At 45.5% G+C, this 21968-nt stretch overlaps 1 protein-coding gene across 1 annotated transcript; it reads left to right on the top strand.

Moving 5' to 3' along the window:
- The first annotated feature begins 3936 nt into the window (after nucleotides 1–3936).
- Nucleotides 3937–21743, top strand: ACOX2 (acyl-CoA oxidase 2). Its single transcript, XM_030957012.1, has 15 exons — nucleotides 3937–4404; nucleotides 5105–5390; nucleotides 6575–6737; nucleotides 9309–9460; nucleotides 9718–9825; nucleotides 10506–10625; nucleotides 11102–11217; nucleotides 11600–11772; nucleotides 12842–13004; nucleotides 13654–13844; nucleotides 14995–15156; nucleotides 16129–16234; nucleotides 18249–18466; nucleotides 20182–20311; nucleotides 21020–21743. The coding sequence occupies exons 2-15, from the start codon at nucleotides 5231–5233 to the stop codon at nucleotides 21080–21082; spliced, it is 2025 nt and encodes a 674-aa protein (XP_030812872.1). The 5' UTR covers nucleotides 3937–4404; nucleotides 5105–5230; the 3' UTR covers nucleotides 21083–21743.
- Nucleotides 21744–21968: the final 225 nt, after the last annotated feature.

Below are 21968 nucleotides of genomic sequence, written 5' to 3'. Positions count from 1 at the left end.
TACTCCATAGGTAACATCAGTGCAAGTAACTAGCCAGAATTACTCTGCTGAGGTTTTGTGAGGAGTTATGGCACAGATTAAGTAACCTTGATCAAAGAGCTCCAAAAAATTCAGCAAATTAATTTGTAATTTTGCCACGGATGGAAATGCACTCCAGGAGAGGCAATCTGTCGCTCCATATGCACCAGTGAAATCCATGGTATCAGCTCACCCTGGCTGGGACAGGGGCATTTATGCAAGTCCTTGGGTGGGAGCCATCCAGTGAGGTCAGCAGTGAAGAGGCAGAAAGGATTTTGCTGCTCTTCTTAAGTATTCAAATATTACCTGGAGGGGAAAAATAAATCAAAGTGTCTCCCTTTGTCCACCAAGCACAGAGAGGGGCTGCACACAACACAGTCCATTGTGGCTGAGAGTGTCTGGGTCATTTCCAGCAGAGGTCCCAAAGGGTGAGGGAGGGCTGGGTGACACTGTCCTAACTCAGGCTGGGCTAGCAGAGTCACAAGAAATCCTTCCAGCAGTGGAGAGACAGCAGAAAGCCCCGACCCAGCTGCCCACCAAGACCCCAGGGGCTGTGAGCTGGGACACAGCAGGGACAGCCAGCACAGGCAGTGCCCTGGGGCACACAGCAGGGCAGGGAGAGCTTCAGCCCTGACCAGAGCTCCAGGCACATGGGAAATGATCTTTTCACTGCTTAAACATCACAGCATTTTCCAGCACAGCTCTTCTCACCCCTCTGAACTGAAAACCCCCAGCTGGGCTCAGACACAGAGCCTGTGCAGCTTTCACCAATGCTCTTGAGCTTCATGGAAGAGCAGTGAGGAGATAGCACCCTAAAAAATCAGTGTAGGTATCACCAGGAAGATTTTGGGCTATCTTTGTGTCTCTATTTCTTTTGCATTAATTTTTTCTCTATGCCTCTAAAGCACATTCCTGAATAAAACTGGTGTATCCTGAATAAAACTGGTGTATCCAGAAGGTACAGATTATCAGAGTATTGATGGAAGACAATTTTTTGCACTGTGTATGCTGGTTATGTGGTATATAGTCTGTATTCTGTGTTGTGTTTATAAATTTATATAAAACTATATGTCATGCACCTCTGCTGAATTAACTCACTGTTTAATGTGGACACTTCTGAAGAAATCAACTAAATGGTGATTGTATATTTTGCTCTTTTCCACAAGGAACTGAAAAAGCTCCAAGTATACAGACAACAGCCAAATAAACTAAATGAACATAAAAAACAGTGAAGTCTGACACCAAGTCCTTTGTTAATGTTGTGTTAACTCGCTCATCAATGAGCTCTTTGCATCATCTGCACCCAGCACTGCATCCACTGCTTATCCCCAGACATCATCTCAATTGATGAAAGTATAAGGGCACACAAATTGTGAATCAGGCCTTGTGCACTGAAATTCCAATCTGATTTCTAACTGACTGTGGATGCCCACCTGCCTGGCAGGGTAAAATTCACACAAAGCCAAGGAAACACATCCTTGGATTTAATTTTAAAACATTTTTAAACTGACAAGTAATCCTCACACTAGTGAGCCTATTCAATTATTTTTAAACATTTTTAAAGTTGCTTTAGCAGCAACCAAAGACCACAGATTAAGTAGATAAGAAAAAGAGATGATGCTTCACACGTGCATGTCACACACACCATGGTTCCTGAAAGCCAAGACTAAAACTGAATGCAGTGAAGCAAATGAAATGGACTTCTCTGTCTCATTAGCAACATCCTTATCAGCACAGATGCCAACATCCCACTCAGAATAAGGCAGAGGTGGTGCTTGGATGCATTTCTCTGACACCAGGTATCTGCTGGGGTTGCCACAATGGAAGGTGTTCCCTGTGGCACTGGTGTGGCCAGTCAGCTCCTCAGTGGGGGTGAGATCTTCTTCTCCAAACCTGTTCTTCAGGTCAGGTTTACAAAACATCTTCCCACCTCTTTGATGCTGACAACAACAGCTCCCTTGCTACCCTACCATGGCAGGTTGTGTACTTCATTTCCTGGCATAAACCTTTCAAAGCAACAAATCTACTCTACGCCTTTGGTTAGACATGAGACCAGGGCGCTCATGCAGGACTTTGTAAAATGCTTTATCAACCTTTCCCAGCCCCAGCAGTGAGGTTTCAATGGGCTGTGCCCCAAAACTCCTGACAGTGATCACACACCTCCTTCCATGCATGGATGCCAATGGTAGTTGTTCATTGTGACAGTTTCTCTTGTGTGGAAGAGAGTAAGAACCAATCACTTCTGCTCTTTAGAGATAAAAACCTTTTAGCTATGCTCAAACTGCTCCATTGCCTGGGATTTCTCTTACTGCCAGAGTTTTCAATACCAGCTTTGCTCTTTATCCAGGTCATGCTGAGATCTCTTCTCCTATGCACTCACTCCTGAAGTGCTCCTAGGTAATTTGCTGCAGTGAAATTTCCAGTCAAGGAACACTTACATTTTACTGCCTGATTTAGTCCTCATGACTGCCTCAGAAATGGGAAGTTCTGGTTTTCTTCCTCAAGCCAGTGGTACTCTCAGACTGGCCCTGGCTGAACACCCCTTCCAAGCAATTCACCTCTCCCTATCCTAGGTATTTCTCCATACTTGGATCATTTCCCAAAATTATCTAAAACTGCCACAGACTGAAACTTCATCAACTTTGTGTTGATGAAAGCATTATATGAAATCTTGAATTGGTCATGATACTGGTGAGATCCAGCCCAATAAAAATGGGCAAAAATGCAAAATTATCAGCAACATAATAATGAGAGAGTGTTCCAACACACCATGACCAGGTGATCTTGTGGGTTTTACTGGTTCTCATCACAGTCCATGAGATCTCTGGGCTTCCACAGGCACTTGGAGCCGAGCTGGGTGTGCAGCTCTGGTGGCTGTCCAGCTCAGACCTCACTAACACAGACTGGCAATGATCTACTCAGGCAGCACCTGAGCCTGCCCAAATATAAACCTGCATGAACATCAGGCTGCAAAGAGATTCAGGCACAGGCTTTTTCCAATCTGTCATCCCTCACCCTCCCTTCAGGAGAGCCAGACCCACCCGCTGAATTACAAACAGCAGTCAAGAAGCACAAGGCCGAGCACTTCAGACTCCAGCAGAAGGAAATGTAAGAACAAGTGGAAAAATCCCACAGAGCACTTCAGAAGGATGTGCTGCCTCCCCACCAGTCATGACCCCAAGTCACTGTGGGATGTGATACGTGCAGTACAGAGCAGAAACTGGCACATCCCTAGGACACCCTGTCGCTCTGGGAGTGGGATGGAGCCACAAGGCATCTTTAATCACCAGTGATCCTGAACACACCGTCCACTGCCCGTGAGCCACTCACTGCATTGCAGCTGGCTGCTATCATTGACTGCTGCTCCTCGTGGCTGCTGGGCTTGGTTCAGCAAACTCAGCTCCAGGCTTAAAATTATCGTTACCCAACACTACATCCAATGTCCCAACATTTGGTTGACTTCCCATGCTGAAGCAAGCCTTCCATAATGTGAACCCCAGGCGCTGCACCTCGCTCCCTGACAAAGCAGTTTCCAGCATGGGTCTCAGCGGCAGCACAGGCCCATGGATGAGCCGTGCCCAGGGGGGATCCTCTGCTGGATTCCTCTCCCGTTAGGCTCACCCTGCTGCAGCCAGGGTCAGCGGGGTGTGAGGGATGTGAGCTCCCACCTCCTGCCCAGCAGGGACAGGCTCAGGATGGCCGGAGGTGAGGGAGCACGTCCCCGTGTCAGGCTCCCTCGGGCCCCCGGCATTCAGGACGGCCGGACGTGAGGGAGCACATCCCCGTGTCAGGCTCCCTCGGGCTCCAGGCATTCAGGACGGCCGGACGTGAGGGAGCACATCCCCGTGTCAGGCTCCCTCGGGCTCCAGGCATTCAGGACGGCCGGACGTGAGGGAGCACATCCCGTGTCAGGCTTCCTCGGGCCCCCGGCACAGCCCCGCTCCCCGGCCCTGCACCCCGAGCTGCGGGAAGGGCTGAGGGCAGTGCCCTGACACAGCTGGGGAAACGCTGAGCTCGTCAAACCCCCAGGCAAGGAGCAGCGCCAGCCCCAAGCGTGCTGCTCTCCACCCGGAGCAGGCTACGAAAACAATAAACCAACATTTAAAACACCAGGAGAAGGTGTTTTAAACATCAGGGTGTCCGTTCGGGGACGGAGCTGGAAGAGCAATCTCCAAGGCGCCACCTGCCCTTAGCGGATCAGAAGCAGCCCCGTTTGGAAGCGCAGAGCCCTCCGAGCGCTGGGATTTTCCTGCCTGCAGAGGTCAGCGCTCCCCGGAACACCCGCGGCGCCGGCCCCGGGGACAAGGTCCCCGCACAGGGCTCGGGAGCCGCGGCCCAGGCGGGAGGCAGCAGCCGGACGGCTCCACGGAGGACGCCTGAGACGAGGTACGTGGGGGCCTGCCTTTGCACGGAGAGAAAGGAGTCGCATTTTCCTCCCGCAGGCGCACGGAAGAGGAAGCTGAGGCCGAGGCGGCCCCGGCGCCCAGCCCCGCGCTCCCGGGACGGCTCAAGGGCCGCGCCCGGTTACCCCGGCCGTGGGTGCCCTCCGCGCTGCCCCGGGGCTTTTCTCTCTGCACCAAGACACCTTGGACTAAAGACCTGAATATCAGAAAAATCAGGAATTGATAACACATTTGCAGTGTTTTCCACTGAAACATTTTCAGTGTTTCCAGAGTTTGTATTTCTTAAAGTAATCTGATGCTTGGAAAGGCAACAGCTTCTTAGAGGGAAAAATCTGATTTATTTTCTACTCACTACAGTTTTGTTTTTACTAGTGTCCTGCGACCGGTCTCACTAACATGGGGTTAGGGGTTGAGCCCCAAGGACAGAGGCAGCACAGGCAGAGCCACCAATGCCTTTGAGCCCTGGGCCAGAAACTCCCATGAACATTAACACATAGCAGTGGGATATTGCAGCATTAACTTCTCATAGAATACTGGGGACAGACTGGGAAAAGAAAAATATTTTATGTTTTAAAATATGTCATAAAACCTGCAATTTTAGTTCCTTGAAGTGCCATAAATCTCCACTGTCTATTGCAACGAGGACAGGATAGTGCCTAAATATTCACGCAACCCTTGTGCAGGTGCAACATCTTGGCCAACCTACCAAAACCATCCTCGCTGTGCCAACGCCTCCATCAGGCATCCAGTGACACGGGTGCCAGTGCCAGAGGAGCCCTGTCCCTTTGCAGAGTAGCGCAGGCTCCGGGATGGCTCTGCTGGAGACCAGCAAGCACTGTCAGGGCTCAGTGCTAGGCAGCGTGAACCCCGACCTCGGCAGCGAGCGGCAAACAGCCTCCTTCAGCGTGGAGAGGCTCACGGCCCTGCTGGATGGCGGCGCGGAGCAGACACAGATACGGAGGGCAGTGGGTGAGTGACCCTTAGACAAGGCCCTGCTGGGGGCTGGCACACGCCATGCCTGTGTCCTGCTGCTCTGCTGCTCCTGTGCGGCACAGTGGGTTGTGTGCTCCTGGGCATTTGCTTATCCCCCATCTCTTTAAAAAGTGGGAGTGTGGAGCTGGAGTCTTCTCTTCATGTAAATCAATACGACTCCTCCGCAGCCACTCCTGCTGTCTGAAGCTTTTCCTCCTCCCTGCTCCCATCCCCTGTCTCTGGCAAGACTGGTTAAACTGGAGTACAAGAACTGAGGGTGGAGGATCCATGTGTGAGGGCAATGCGTGCAGGGGCTGGTGCTGCTGTGCAGAAATGCACATCATGTGTGAGCCACAGCCAGCTCTCCTCCTTGGCACGTCAGGCTCATCCAGGTGGGGAATTTCATGCGTGGGTTGGCTCAGCCAGGCTGAGCTGCTCTCACTCGTGATGGGTGTGCCAAAAAATGACTGTTACTCAGGAGAAATAGAGGGAAAAAACTCTCACTGTTGTCTCTGTAACTGCATCCATATTATACACTTATCAGAGGAAAACAGCACAGCCACTGGGATCACCCTCTTCACAGTGCCAGTGGAGTTCAGTATAACCTTCCACATGAATACACTCAAGGCTTTAAGGCAAAATGGACAAGGGGAGTGTTCAAACTGACACAGAAATGGTGACTATGAGTTGTTGTGCAGTAGTGCAATGGGCTGGTAACATCCCGAGCAGGACGCCCAGGAGGCTCCAGCCATAATCCACCCTTTGGCTAATGCAACTCACCACAGCCTGGGCAAAATGCAGCTCACCACAGCCCTTACTGCCCTCACAGCAGTTGGAGGCAGAGAGATCCTTGACATCTTCTGCAAGAAGTCACCTCTCCCACCCTGACCAGGGAGGGTGCCTTACCCTGCAGGGTTCACCATTTCCACTGAACCACCATTTCCCTCTCTCAGGCCCACTCAGTTCCCCTTCTGCTTCCCCAAACCTCCTGCTTTTCAGAGTTAGATGTGACAGCCATGGGAGGCAAAACTGGCAAAACAAAACCTGCCTGCGAGCACCCTGAAAATCACAGCATCAGTATCCACGAGTCCAGTCCTGCCTGCTGTTCCCAAACGTGGCTCAAGGCACTGCCTGCACTTCCCCAGCCCCAGGAGAACCAACTGTTCTGTGTTGCTTTGCAGTGGAAGCTATCGAATCTGACCCTGTATTTAGCAGAGAAAATCAGTATTTCCAGACCCAGAATGAGAGGTACGAAGCAGCAGTCAGGAAGGCTGTTCATCTCCAGAAAAAGATGCATGAGATGGGATGGACTGAGAATGGACCTGAATATAAGTACATTTACAGGTGATTTCATTTTTTTTTTCTATGTACAACTAATTTTCTGTTAAAGAATCAGCTTTAGCAAAGGCTGGGAAAGGCCAACAGCTGACAGATTAGGTTTGGATAAAAATGTGCTGCAGGTTTTTACTTCAGCAGCACACTTGGGAAAAGAGAAAATGGGAGTACATGACTGGGAACTTCTCAGAGAACAGCACATGGGTACAGTGTGATAGATCAAGCAGTTCACAACATGAGATTTCCACTTCAACAACCTCATTACTTGTGCTGCAGCTCTCATACCACTTCTTAGACATTTTTAAATGTATAACCAGAATTGGAAGTGGTGCTGTTTCAGTTCCATTACTGACTTCTAAATAAATTAAATATTACATTTTGTGTATCTAGAAAACCCATATTTTATTAAAGGGAAAAAAAAAGAAAAAACTCACCTTAGTTTGTAGGTAAATGAGAATAAAGTATTTTCACAGTGCTTTCCTTTAAAAGTTTTCTCAACATTCATGTGGGGTTGAGCTCCACATTTCTATCACTTGCCCCTCCTTTCCCCCTTTGCTCAGTCAGTTCCTGGCTGGCTGTTGCCCAGGGCACGCTGTCTGCTTGGTGGGGTCGCATTCGCAGTAGGAAGGTGTGAGTTCAGAAGGGTCACTCTGAAGGGCAATGTCTGTCCTTTACACAGCACTGCTGACACTCAGAGCCAATTTTTGGCATTTCATAGACTCATAGCACAGTTAGGGTTGGAAAGGACATTTAAAGGTCATCTAGTCCATCTAGCCTTCTGCAATGAGCAACAACATCTTCAGCTAGATCAGGTTGCTCGGAGCCCTGTTCAGCCTGACCTGGAACGTTTACAGGGAAGGGGCATCCACCAGCTCTCTGGGCAACCTGTGTCACTGTTTCACCATGCTCACTGAAAATGAGCTCTTCATTATGTCTAGTCTAAATCTACCTTCTTTAAGTTTAAAACCATCACCCCGTGCCCTGTGGTAGCAGGCCCTGCTAAAAAGTTGACCCCATCATATAAAAGATGATAATTTTTTATGCTGAGCTCTTCACCACTTACAGCAAGCAGAACTAATGAAGGGGGAAATGTGCCATCAAGAGCTCTTGGACCTGATCATTACATTCCCATTAAAAAGCAGCTCTCCACTGCTCCCTCAGAACAAAAAAAATCCCACCCAGCTGTGCTTTTATCAGGCCCCCTGATGCCAAAGGCTGCGGCAGGACCAGCCCTGTGCTGTCCCATTTGCTGGATGAGGAGCAGAGCTGTCTGGCAGGGCAGCTCTTGCCTGATGGAACTCCAGGTGAGCACCAAGCTCTTATGACAGAGCCCTGGCTCCCAGTGCCAGGCACAGTGAATCACTCACACAATTTAAAATCCAGCTTTTCAAATCACAGCTAAAGGAACATTATTTCTGGCCAGGCTGCCAAGGATTCATTAAGTCATTTTCTGTTAATCAAAGCCATTTTCCTTTAACTTCTTTGTTCATATTTCCCCCCCACGCTGTTTCAGCATGATTAAGTCTCTCTCAGGGCCGGTATAAAAGAAAGGTCAGAGTCATTTGTTAACAACAGAAAGTATCTATGTGAAAGGAGATGCTCTCTAGAGCACTGCAGTAAAGCAATGTGCTAACAGCCACTCAGCTGCTGAGAACAGCACAGGCACTCACTTGTACATGTACCTATATCTGTGAGGTGATTCAACCATGTTCTGAGGAATCACAGGAAGAGGGATATAGTTATATTCCTCATGTTTTCTTATTATTTCTCACACACAAAAAAAGCTTAAATAAATTTTTCATCTGCGCCATGGAAATCACTGTACCCAAGTTCCCATACACAGTTTCTGGAATAGTGCTTTTTAGGATGTATGCAGGTGGTGATGGAAGGACCAGGGGTTACTTGGATGTATTTTCATTTTTCCACAAGAAAATAACATCTGAATTCAGGACAAATCTCTGTGAACCCCAGTATTGTTCACTGACAGCAAAAGGCGGCAAACAAACAGCAAAAAGCACAGCAACAAACCAAACAAACTGTAGTATTTCTCCAGAATGGGAATGGGAAGGTTCAGGAGATCCAGGTCCCAGATACCTACATGTGTAATTCAGTCTAATATGCCTCACAGTGAATTGCTAGGGTTTGGGGTTTTTCAAGTAGGATGCTGTTTTGTTCTTTCTTTTTAGTTCAGCCTCAAAATCTGACTTAAATCATCAAGAAAAAAATCCTATGAAGTAAAATAAAAATATAAAATGCTCACAGAGTGTCAGGAGCTTTGGAGCTGGGTTGTGCTTTTAGCTCAGCATCTGCTACTCAGAACAGATAATTCCTCCAAGATCAAGTGAAATGAGCAAGCAACACATATGCAAACTCTGTTATGAAAGAAGAGACAAAAGCAGCTTGGAAGGGCACTTTTCCTGCAACACTGTGCTGATGCTGGGTGCTGGGCAAGGTATGACAAGGCAGAAATCAAAAGGCAGCAGGTGGTACTGTCTGGTGACCGCTGCAGTGCCACTGCCTCATTCATCACATGCCTGGAATATCATCCCCTGAAAAACTGCCCTTGTGCCTTCCGTGCAGGGCACTGTCAGGAGATGTCGCGTTCCTCCTTCACCGCGTCTTCATGAGAAGCATTTCAGTGCTGGGCTCGGACAGACAGATTGCCAAGTGGATTCCTCTTGCCACCCAGCACAAGCTCATTGGGAGCTACGCCCAGACTGAACTGGGACACGGTAAGGCTGCAGGGAAAACAGCTTTTCTCTATGACACAAGCCTGCAGCCCAGATTCCCATGGGAATTGACTCCAAACTGTCCATCCTTTACTGGGACGGGGGTGGTTGGGTTCTTGTTCATGGTTCTCATCAGGAGGGTAACCACAAAACCCTGATAATACCCACAGCCAGCTTCCAGGGATCCTTTGCTCTCCCTATCCCTGTGATATGCCAGGAGATAGATACATACATAGATTTTTTTTAATTTTTTTTTTAAGGCACTTATCTTCAGGGTTTGGAAACGACAGCAGTCTTTGATACTGCTGCTCAGGAGTTTATACTGAACACACCAAAGATCTCTGCCATGAAGTGGTGGCCTGGAGACAGTAAGTACCACACCAAATATCTTGGGTTTTGCCTCCTTCAGTTACTCCATCTACCCTGGTTAAGTTCTCTGTTTGAGGGCCCAGGTGCTAGCAGGAGGCTTCAATAAAAGATACTCACATGGACAAGCAAGTAAGAGAAAGGGGGTTGTCCAAGTTCAAAGGCCACAAAGGAGCCACCATCATCTACAAAAACCCTTGTGTTGCAGGCTGAATAACTTCACTCAGGAAAGCTCTTGCCTCTGCAGAAATAAATATTCTCTTCGTTTTAAATAATACTCAGACAACCAAAAACTGCAGGGAGGTCATCAGCATAAAGGATTCAAGTCATCAGACAGTCTCAGCATAAAGGATTCAAGTGTGAAATTCTTTGCTCCCTTCAGGAAGGTATTTCACAGAAAATAACTAGAGTCACTGCAACAGCCACAGCACTTCCCACTCTCACCACTACTATTAGCTCAAACTTTATTTTTTCTCATATTCTGTTACAAAAATGTTAATCCAAGCCTCATGGGCAGCAACAGAGGCAGAATGATGGTGCAACTTCTGAGAGCTAAGAGCAGGCTGATTTAGGTTGTGGTGACCCATACCTGAGACCCAGCACATAATTAGTACTGACCTCTCTTAACTGTGTTTGTGCTGTACCTTGTCTTAAGGGAATGGGGCTGTTTTTCTTCTCACAGTGGGAAGATCAGCAACCCACACAGTGGTCTTTGCTCAGCTGTACATCCATGGGAAGTGCTATGGCATCCATCCCTTCATCGTGCAGATACGCAGCCTTCAGGACCATTCCCTCTGCCCAGGTAAATAACCCCAGACACTGCAGCACTTGTGCAGGTGCTCTGCCTATTTTGCCCTTAAATATTTTCTAAAACATTGGGCCCAGGGCGAGTTATAATTGCCAAAACCAAGCCAAGAGAGATAGCCAAGGTGCAGTTATCATTAACCCCAACCTTTTGATCTGAAGGGAAATTTAACATATCTTCAGCCATATCCAGACCAAGCCCTTAACATAAGCAGAAGCCAGGGCTGCTCTGAGCACCTCTGCATTAACACCTCGGTTCTGACCCCAGCCAGCACAGATCCCTCTGTCAATGGATCATGGAAACAAACTACTACAAGGCATCTGAATGCCTGTTTCACCCCTCGGGCAAGATCATCCATGCTGGGGAAGAAGCAGACCTGACCATGTCCTTCTTTGGAGGTCACCATCCTGACACAAAATGGGGAGGAAAAAGTTCAAGTGGAAGTAAGCAGACTGTGTTTTCTCCTGCTGCAGGCATAACTGCAGGAGACATAGGTCCCAAAATGAATTTTGAGCACACTGACAACGGCTACCTCCTGCTGAAGAACGTGCGCGTTCCCAGGGAGAACATGCTGAGCAAGTTTTGTGAGGTATGTGTGGACTCACATCACAAACTTGCTGTCAGACAGAGAGACAACAGGGACCTGTTTAAATTTGGGACAAAAATCTTCCTTTGAGTGTCAGCAAGTCTCTGAGGTTTTACCAAGGGCAGAAGGTACCTGAATCCTAAATGAAAGTCAGCATCAAGAATTCCACATTCAGAAGCTGGGGATCATGGGGCAGGCAGAACCTACCTCTGCCACAAACAGTAAGAGTTTGCCTCTTCAAATGGATGTCTTTCATCCATCATCCATAAAAGCATTGTTTGCATTCAGTGAAGGATTTTTATATCCAGTTTATTCCATGCATAGCGATTGCACATCCACAGTAATACTGACTAAGGCAGCATCTGACAGCCTCTCTCTGCTCTAGGTTCGACCAGATGGCACCTATGTAAGACAGGGGTCCCAGCAGATCAATTATTTCACAATGACGACCGTGCGCATTTCCCTCATTTCAGACGAGGTTCTGATTCCCCTCAAGAAGGCGTGCACCATCGCCATCCGCTACTCCGTGGTTCGCCGGCAGTCCAAGCTAAAGCCTGGGTAATGCCACACATCCCGCGGGGAAGGGGACTGTACCCTGTGTTCCCCCACGCCAGTTTGTATTTCTTCTCTTCATTTTATCTTTCAGCCCATCACTGGCTGATTTCCTGGCCCAGACAGGGCATGATAAACATGCTTCCCCATTATTTACATTAACGAGCTTCAGTCAAAGTACAAGAGAATGTTTACAGTTCTTTCCAAGATAAGTTTCATACTTTGAATAGGTCAGTGGCTCACACAGGCAACTTATTCTTTTATAACTGGCCTTCCCCTGTAATCCCATAACTGAGCAGAATCCAGACAAAATGGACAAGTTGCTGAATTCTTATTCCATAGTGGTCTACTAATGAATGTGACATTAAAATACCTTCCAACATCCAGAAATCGAATATCCAAACTTTAAGCACTGAATTGTATTCAGTGTTGAATCCCCATTATTTTTAAAGAAATAAGTTAATTTGAATGCATTACAAAGATTTCCATTTAAATATTCTTTCAAAAGCAGAAAGGTCCTTGTGAAAACACGGTTTGGTTCAAACACAAACCAAACAGAAGAGCACAGCAGAATGAAGTATTGTAATAACCAATTCCATTTATTGAAGTCCTAAATGTACCAACCACAGAAGTGATAAAGAACATCCAAAAACAGTTCAGAAAACTTTAAATAATTCAGACTCACGTATTTTCAGGGAAAAATTTCTATGCACAGGGCCACAAAGATTCCATTTAAAAAGCCAAAGTTTATCAGGGTGCTGTGCCACTGCCTTTTCTGGAACACCTAACAACTTGCTGTCCTTGAAGGCCTCATTCTCATCCTCTCCTGCAGTCCCTGTCCCCCTCTGTACTAACTGACCACAGCAAGCTTTTTCTACACTGTTAGGCTTTTTTGGGTTTGTTTCTCCAACAGCTCAGCAAGCTGGACAGATTTTCTGCCACACTGTCAGCTCAGTGTTGTTCACACACTGCTTCTTGGTAATGAAAAATGCCATTTTCATTCTGCAGCAGGTAAAGTAACAGTAGCTATGCCCGTGTCCACACTCTCCCTGCTTCATCCGCTGTCTTTCAACAGGGAACAAGAAGTAAAAATCCTTGACTACCAGACTCAGCAAGAGAAACTGCTGCCCCAGCTGGCTGCAGCCTATGCCTTTCATTTCACCAATGAGTACCTGCAGGAGCTATTCGACAGGGGGTACAGAGAGATCCAGAGGAAGAACTTTGACATGCTGCCAGAGGTGAGCTGCAGCAGGATTAACTCATACAGCACTTCTGTCCCCTAAATGTTAAAGTATTTTAGCAAATTGGACAAGCATTCCTCTCACCACTAGAGAACTGGAGAAAGAGGAAGCACTAATTGCTCAAATGACGTGTCCCAGATCTGCAACCAGTCAGCAGCAGCATTCACTGTACCACCCCAAACTTTTTGTTTTGGGAACCATTGCAGAGTGAAAAGTCCTTGAAAAGCATGTCCAGAACCTCGTTCCAAGTAGCTGGTGGCACAAAATGTTATTACACAACTTCAGCTCCAATGCGCATGCACGTACATCTGAGCCAAAACCAAAAATGGGACTTCTTAAACAGAACAGAATATTTTGCAGTTAGGTGCTTGAAATGAAAACACACTCTGAACAAAGGTGGTCAAAGCCAGAACTGGCTGAGAGAAACCCAAAAATGCATAATCTGACTACAGTGTGCCCAGCAGGAGCATGTGCAGCATCCCAGAGAGACACCAAAGGTCAGGCTCAGGGAATTGGGTGCTACCAGCATTCAAAGAGGAACCTGACAGGGATTTCATGCCCAGATATTGCACAAAATTAAAAAAAGGAACTTATTCTGAGGATTCCATTGGTAATACTCTGCTTTTTTTCTCTCTTTTTTTAACAGCTCCATGCATTATCTTCGGGTTTTAAAGCTGTGATCACTCAGCACTGCACGGCAGGAGTGGAGATCTGTCTCCGGGCCTGTGGGGGCCATGGCTACTCCCTGCTGAGTGGGCTGCCTTCCTTGTATACCAAAATACTTGCTTCTTGTATTTATGAAGGGGAAAACACCATTTTGCTCCTGCAAACTGCCAGGTAACAATTAAAATATGTTCATCTAAAAGCCTGCCCCCTCATTTATTCAGCCTTTACCACTTCTTCTCCAAAACCAGTAAAACCAGCTACTCCTTTCTCACAGCACCATCTAAAAATACAGCTCAGGATATAAACTATTCATGCCTTCAGTCTAACAAGCATGGAAGTGTGTGGGAACTGGATTATCTCTTCTATTTTTGGTTTGGGGACATATGCAGGTGCTGTTCTGCATAACCTCATTTTCCTCTTTGCCTGGTAGCACAGCAAAGGTATTGCTGTGAAAGTTTTGTGGGTAATGTTTTAAGCAACCAATGTGACAGTGGTGCCATGTAATGCAATATTGGTAAAGTGGGGTTGATTCAGAGGAAGCAAAGTTGTTGGATACTGAAAGTGGCTGAGTCATACTCTAAGAACATCACTTTCCTCCAAACATGCAGACTCATGATTATCAAGAGTAGATGAAATACAGGGTAAAGAAACTACAGCTGCTTGAACTTTTAATAATGTTTGTTTTTACTAGAAGGAGAAAACCAGGGCATTTCCAAGGGTCAGAGCACCACATAGCTCCGTGCTGCCATGCAGACATTTCTGCACTCATTACTGCTTTTTGCAAGATCAACAGCAAAGTCAAGAGAAATGCTGTACCCTTTTAATTCCAGACCTGGTCAGTCTAGCTCATAGCAGAGGTACCAAAAAACTAAGGGAGTGGGGAATGCTCCTTGTAAACTCTCTGCAAGGGTCTCATGTGTTAACATAATGTGACTGTGTGTTGGGGATCACAGAGGGTAAGACCAAATCACCATTAAAGCTCCAGAGTATTGAGAGTCAGGTTGCAAAGTTGATAATGTATCTAATCACTACACTGCTGAGACTGCTAATAGCCACAGCAAGTTTCTGCTGAAAAAAATACCATTATGGATTGCTGTAGTGTTTAATAAGGCAGACAGGCCCCCCCTGAGACCCACCACAGATCAGGTTACTGCGAGTAACATACAAAACAAAAGGTCATTACTTGTTCAAGTCCATTCTGGGCCACTGATGGGATGGTTTACACCTTGCTGCTTCTCACCTGAGCCCACTTTGCTTTTTGAATGTCTGTTTGCTGCAAAATCACCACCATAACCTGCTCTGACTGTTACCCTCTTCCCAGGTTCCTGATTAAGTGCTTCATGGCAGCCAGTGCTGGCCAGCCTGTGCCACCATCTGTCACTTATCTGGCTGCAGTGAAACATGGGAAGTGTCCAGCCAAGAACAAGTTGGATTTTCTCAGTCCAGATATTTACACTGAGGCCTATCAACACGTGGCAGTCAGGTCAGTACAGAGAATGGGAGACAGATTTTCTCTCTTTGACATCAGAAATGTGTTAAGAGCTCGGCTTCTTCTTTGCTTTAAAGGGAGGTAAAGTAAAATAAGTTAAACTAGGATTGGTACCATCTGTTCCTGAAAAAGAAAAGGAAGGCTACACTGGGTTAACAGCCATGTCAGATGTTCAGTATGAAGCTTTCACACTCAAAGGTTTTAAGCCATGTGCTACAAGCAACTACGTTTCACAGAGTTGGTGGCACTATTAAAGTAAATCCCAGACCACATCACTGAGTTGCCATCTAGTAAAATCTTTATTGGACTCTGAGCAATTCTATTAAAATCTTAAAATTTCACATACCTGAGAAAGTGATGTTTGTTTTCAGTTTACACCACAGCAAGAATAGAGCCTCTCATTCTGTCTGTAGCCTTTCAACTACACACATTCAGCAACTCAACATAAATAAAAATTATATCATAAGTAGTCTCAGAATTATGTACACAGTTATGAACTGTATAGGTGCCACCTCTGAAAATTAGGGAAAAAGACAACCCTGCTGTCATTGAGAGCAGTGTAAAAACCAGTGTAAAAAAGCCACTCTTCAAAAAGCTTCCTCAATGGGAACAGGATTTGAATCCTTGTAGAAAAGGAGAAACATAATGTGACAGCAGTCCAGTATTACTGTTTGTTTTGCAAACTCTCCTTATACACACACAACCCAAGAAAGGCTCAGCCAAACCCCTGGTAAACTACCCTGGAAGCTGAGAAGGCAGAAATCCTTCAGGACCAGCGTGGTCTGGGTTCTTCCCACAATTTATACTTAGATTTTGCATAATCGACGGTCACTCATACTGAGTGTAGGTAACTCCAGATGTCAGAAATGCCAGTTTGCACTTCAGTCACACACAACTCCTGAGTGCAAATTCATGATGCATGTGAGATGCACATACAAGATGCTTTGTGCTTTTTCAATTTTCCAGGCTCACAAGCAGCACAGCAACAAAACTACAGGACTTGATCCAGTCTGGAGTCAAAAAGCACGATGCATGGAACCAGTGCACAGTGCAGCTGGTGCAGGCTGCAAAGGTTAGCAAAATTTATCTGCTTATCTGATGTTTGTCTTTATGAAACAATATGCAACAGAAATGGCATGATTAGCTTAAAGCCTCAGGGCTGTTTATTGTTTCCTGTTGGCATCTAAGAGACACCACAAACACAGTCACTGTGGTCTGCATGGTGGAAAAGTTGTATTAAGCAATTCCTTACCTGAAAAAAATGCTGTCTGTATAGGCCAGGTAGAAAAAGACTAGGAGAAATGAAAGGGAGAAAAAATACATTCACAGTTATGCTGCCACTACTGGCAGAATAAGACCTCCCATATCCTGCAACAAAACCCCACCATCTCCAGCCAACACTCATCTTTTTATAAGAATCCAGCATTTCTGGTGCCCAGAGGAGTCTTCCTAAAGCCACTCCACTGAAAGCTGGTGGAGTCACAGCAAAGGATGAAACATGCCTGGTACTTCTTCCATCTGCTGGAAAGACAACTGCAGGGGAAAGAGTGAAAACCAGTGATAAGTGCAATGTTAACTACTGCTGAAAGATAAATCAAATTTGTAAGAGATGCTTTCAGCTGAAGTAGCATTGGGACAGCAGCATTTGTTCCCTAAAACAAGGGTGAATTAATACAGAATTAAGCAGAAAAGAGGGGAGAAAAGCCCTAAATATTAATGAAAACTAAATCTGTTGATAATGCTGTATCTCCAAAAACCAAAATTCTTTTTTAATATGCAATTAAGTGTAATTTCCACTACAGTTACAGTGAAGGCCTTCCCTTCCCTTCCCTTCCCTTCCCTTCCCTTTTCCCTTCCCTTCCCTTCCCTTCCCTTCCCTTCCCTTCCCTTCCCTTCCCTTCCCTTCCCTTCCCTTCCCTTCCCTTCCCTTCCCTTCCCACTTATTTTAACATCATTAACTATTTCTGAAGAGCCTAACATAAGCAGAGGGCTGGCTGTGGTATCATCAGTGCTGCTGGCAGACTCCAGAAAATGGGATCTGGGCCCCCAAAGTCTCTTAAGTATTTCAGGGACAGGAAAAGTCATCCAAACCCCTTGAATTTTCTCCATAACTTTAAAATTTTGATATACTGCTGATTTCCTGGGGCAATTCTGTATTTACTTCTTATTCCATACCTTCCCTGGAGATTTACCCACACATCTGGCAAGGCAGCTCTCTGACCTGACACCTGGCAGCTCTCAGCTGAGTGGCTCAGCCACTGGGCAGATTCCACACAGGTTAATTGCTTGAGTTAATTGCTTGAGTGCCCACTCAGTGCCACTCAGCTTCTCAGGCAGGTTCTGCACTCCACGCTGGCCTCCACCTCTGCTGCTTCACCGTGGCAGCAGGAAAAGCAGCAGTGCAGGTGTGCCATGGTTACACCTGCAGCTGGAAGGGAACTGAGCGTTGGGGAGTGAACCCACACAGATCCCAGCACCAGCAACCACCCCCAGCAGTGTCAGTGTAGCCAGAGTCAGCCTAATTAATGCATCTCTGCACCTCTGCTAATACTCTATTCTGGGTCAGTCATTCTGCTGGTGTGTGACCCCAAAATTACCAGTTTACTTAAAACCACAAAAGTGGGAGGTAAATTTGGTTGCTCTTCTGTGACAATGGTGTTTCCAGAGCTGAAGCCTTGTAGCCACTGATCCCAAAGTACCATGAGCCCAAGGCCTGCAACAGAAGTTTTCTCCTGTGGATGTACAAGCAACATTCACTTACAACACAAGCATATTCCAATGTGTTTCCTTCACATAAAGTCTTTGGGATATTGATCAGAACTATTTAGAATAAGTACCAGCATGATTTCTGAAGCAGTTTTCTGGAGTTTACAAATACCATGGTGTTGACTGTTTACACATTCTGTCTTCTGCTGTTGCTGTAAGCCATGAATGTGAAAGGCCTGGTCACCCAGCAAACAAAGGATACAGACTGGAGAAGTGCCAGGGAAATGAAAAGGTTTTATATTCTTTGCAAGAACATTTGAGTCATTTGGCCTACTAAAGTGTTTGAGGTGCATTCACTGTTGATTGCATTTGTTTTCCAGGCTCACTGCCACTACATTGCAGTGAAAAACTTTGCAGAAACTGTGGAAAAACTCGAGACCAAGGCTGGCATCCAGAAGATTATGAAACATCTCTGTGACCTCTTTGCACTGCACGGGATCTTCTCCAACACAGGAGCCTTCCTGCATGATGGATACACATCTGCAGCTCAAGTGGACATGGTCACAGCAGCCTACCTGGACCTCCTGGCTGTCATTCGGTGAGCTGCTTTGGCAGGACACACACAGCTCTCCAGTTTATCCCTGGGCTAGATATAAAAGGGTGCTGCTGTACCTATGGCAACATCTCCACAGTCAATTCACTTCATTCAGTGTTTATTTCCAGTGCCTGGCAGTACTAGAAATTGATTGAAATATCTACTCAGAGCTTGTTTTCGTGGCAAAACAGACCCCAGTGTCCTCTGCAATCTCTAAAGTTCTGTAACATAAAGTCTTAAATTATAAATGAAGAAGTCATGAACACTTTCTACCATCTGCAGTAGAGTGAAAGCAGAAAAATATGTAGTCAGAGCACACTGGCAGGAGGCAGCCACAGCAACCCATCACACATTGCAAAATCTGCTCAAGCCACAGCTAATACAGCCTCCTCTGTTGCCATGGCTGAGCTGCAGCTGGTACCCAAACAATCCTGCCTACAGCTACTTCAGATGCATCTGCTCCACACCATTTATTACCAGCTCTGTGAATTCTGAGTTAAGGTTTTCACTTACCACAACACTCACAGAGGCTTTTTGACAAAGGGTTCAACTGTTTGTTTAGAACATAGTAACTTATGGTGCAGAGGAGTTGCTACTGTATCTAAAATTCTACCTTAAGTCACCTGGAGAGAAACAAGAACACACTATAAGCAAGGGCTGAACAGGGCTGAGCTGAACAGCGAGGCTTTTCAGAACTGATAACAGAATCTGAATTAAGAGGTAAGTTTAACATAACATTTTCAAAAGCCTAACATGTTGTCTTTGGAATTCATTGCAATTTCTGTGTTAGTCCATGCCTTGTTAACAGGATTCAAGAATGGAGTATTTACATAATTACAGTTAGTAGAAAGGATATAACCACTTCTTGGTCTGTAGCAAAAACCCAGCCTTTCCCAAACCCTCAGACAGCTCTGCCCCAAAAGGAACTGGAAGATAGAAATGCTGACATTTGAGTAAACCACTTTCCATCCCAGTACCTCAAGTGTGAGGTACAGCCAGCACAACTTCCTACACCCAGGATGATGGAAGGATGAGGAAAAAGAAACCATCTCCTGCTTAGGAGATGCTGCCTGTGCTCTGGTTCTCCATACTGGCCTCTGGGCTAGATGGGCCCTTGGATGGGTCAGGGTTGTTTTGCTCTTACAGACATGAATAGAAGAGCTCAGCACCTCATGATGAGATAATAGAAATACTGAAAGGTGGATGAAGGTTGAAGATCAGCAAAGCAACTTCACATCAATCTAGTAGGAATCTTATTCCATTTTATAAGACACACATACAGCATTAAAAAAATGAAACAAAGACAAAAATCAAAAGAACAAACTGGCAAAGACTACTGAGAAAAAATCTGACATGAGATTGAGTCCTGAATCAGCCTGGGTGATGGAGCCAGGGTGAAGACCCTGCAAACACCCATTCAGCAGTGCAGACAACTCAGGGCATTGGTAGAACATCACAGAACCACAAAATTATTAGGGTAGAAAGGGACCTCTGGAGATCATCTAGTCCAAACCCCCTGCCAAGGCAGGGTCACCTAGAGATGTCTCTGAGGAATCAGAACAAGCAGGATTTCCACTCCCCAGTAAAGACAAGGAGGAAAACTGGCACGAGCTTTCCAGAAGAAACCTGTAATCTGCCAAGTTTATCTTTGATTTATTTTTCCATCTTGCAAAGCAGCAGCCTGTCAGTAACAGGAATGTCACTCCTGTGCTCTGTAGGAAGGATGCTGTGCCACTGGTGGATGCTTTTGACTTCACAGACCAGAGCCTGAACTCTGCTCTGGGCAGCTACGACGGGCAGGTTTACCAGCGCCTCTACGAGTGGGCTCAGAAATCACCCACCAACCAGGTAGGGATGAACTACAGCTGGGCAACCTCCACAGCAGCCAGGGCAGAAACTGCTTCTCTTCTAACAAAAGCAATACAGATGAGAGACAAGAGCTTTTAATTCCTCTTTGTATCACATTGGATAGAATAAGCTAAAATAAAACTCTGTTTAAATATTATGGAACAGCACTAAATGCAGGTTATTTTCTATACACTAATGCTTTCTACTAGTGCAAAACTTGAGGTTTTAAATATGTTTAACCAGAAAGAGTATAAGTGTTAAACAAGGCAATTTGATCCTTCATGGTCTTTAGCACTTTGCTTTCTCAATTCATCCATACTGTGGAATAATGTAAAAATTTTGTGTGATGTAAATATGTATTGCTCTGTTTGAAAACTCATTTGGCCTTGAGTGAGATTTTTACTGTGGTAATGGGTATCCCTTTGAAATTCCACAGTTGAACACAAAATTTGCCTTCAGCAAACATTCAAGTCCAAGCATATTTTCTGAGGTTAAATAGTATGCTGTCCCCTTTGGGAGGAGTGTGGTGTGCTGGTTATGAAGGACAGCACATATTACAGGGAAAAAGATCTTGCACATAGTTGAAGCAGCTGCTGGTTTGTTGGTTGTTTGGTTGTTTTTTAAGTAGTGCAGCTTTATGTATTTCAGAGATTGTTCTTTCCCTTCTTAATTGCCATTAATTCCATTCCACATTCTCTTTCTGAACAGATGAGCCCAGCCTACGAGAGGTATTTGAAGCCACTTCTGCACAACACGCTATCAAAATTATGAAGAACATGTTCAAAGTGAAGGACATACATTTCCGCCTGTTCTTTGTGCAGCAGTACACTTATGAAGCATCAGTAATGACTAATCAGAATTAATAATCAGTTGCTTACTTGCAGTTACAACAAGTATGAAAGATTCTCAGCCAGCCATTTGCAATTAAACAGATGCCAACAGCGCTGAGTGGTACCTGCTGCTGTGAGACAATCTAGTCAGGAATGGTCCAGGATTCACTGTTTTCTATCCTGAAGTGTGTTGACAGCATCAAAACTCTCATTTGACTTTCTTATTCTCTTTCTAAATCCACTATATGATGATTGAGAAAAAAAAAAAACACCACCACACTGTAAACCCTCTCTCAGTGTGTTGTATCTATATAGTGCCTTCAAAAAACCCAAAACAACCAACTTTACTGAAAAATTCATGGTGAAATCATGACCCTTTGTTTTTAGGAACAAGTTGTTCTGTTTGATCAGAAAATATATTAGAAAGTGCATCTGTTTTGACAATTAAAATAGCTCTTGATTTGCTCAGTACTGGAATATCCCTGCCTAATGAAGATGCAGACAAAGCTGATGCCAGCTCCAGTCTGCAGAATTTACCTTCCTATTAATAGAGCTGCTCATTTCTATAAATCTTGAGGTCCAATAAAGTGTATTATTTGGAATACTGCTTCTCTAATTATTATACTTCATAATTATGGAAAGGGCAAGCTGATCCATGCCAGTCATTAATTTGCTCATAAATTAAGTGTTGCAAAGAACATCTTGTGATTATAATTCAATGCCAGTTAACACAAATATTTCTTACCACGTGTTGCAAGAAAGAAACAACTTTTCCTGACCTTCATCAGTTCTGCTTTTCTTCCCTCCTTCTTAGCAAGAATAAAGCT

This window comes from Camarhynchus parvulus, chromosome 12 (genome assembly GCF_901933205.1).
Source record: "Camarhynchus parvulus chromosome 12, STF_HiC, whole genome shotgun sequence".
NCBI lineage: Eukaryota > Metazoa > Chordata > Aves > Passeriformes > Thraupidae > Camarhynchus > Camarhynchus parvulus.
This window is presented reverse-complemented; position numbering and strand designations above follow the sequence as displayed.

Coding starts and splice junctions, on each gene's coding strand:
- ACOX2 (XM_030957012.1), top strand. CDS start 5,231: ATGGCTCTGCTGGAGACCAGCAAGCACTGTCAGGGCTCAGTGCTAGGC. Junction 6,738..9,308: donor GAATATAAGTACATTTACAG/GTGATTTCATTT, acceptor CCTTCCGTGCAG/GGCACTGTCAGGAGATGTCG. Junction 13,005..13,653: donor ACTTTGACATGCTGCCAGAG/GTGAGCTGCAGC, acceptor TTTTTTTAACAG/CTCCATGCATTATCTTCGGG.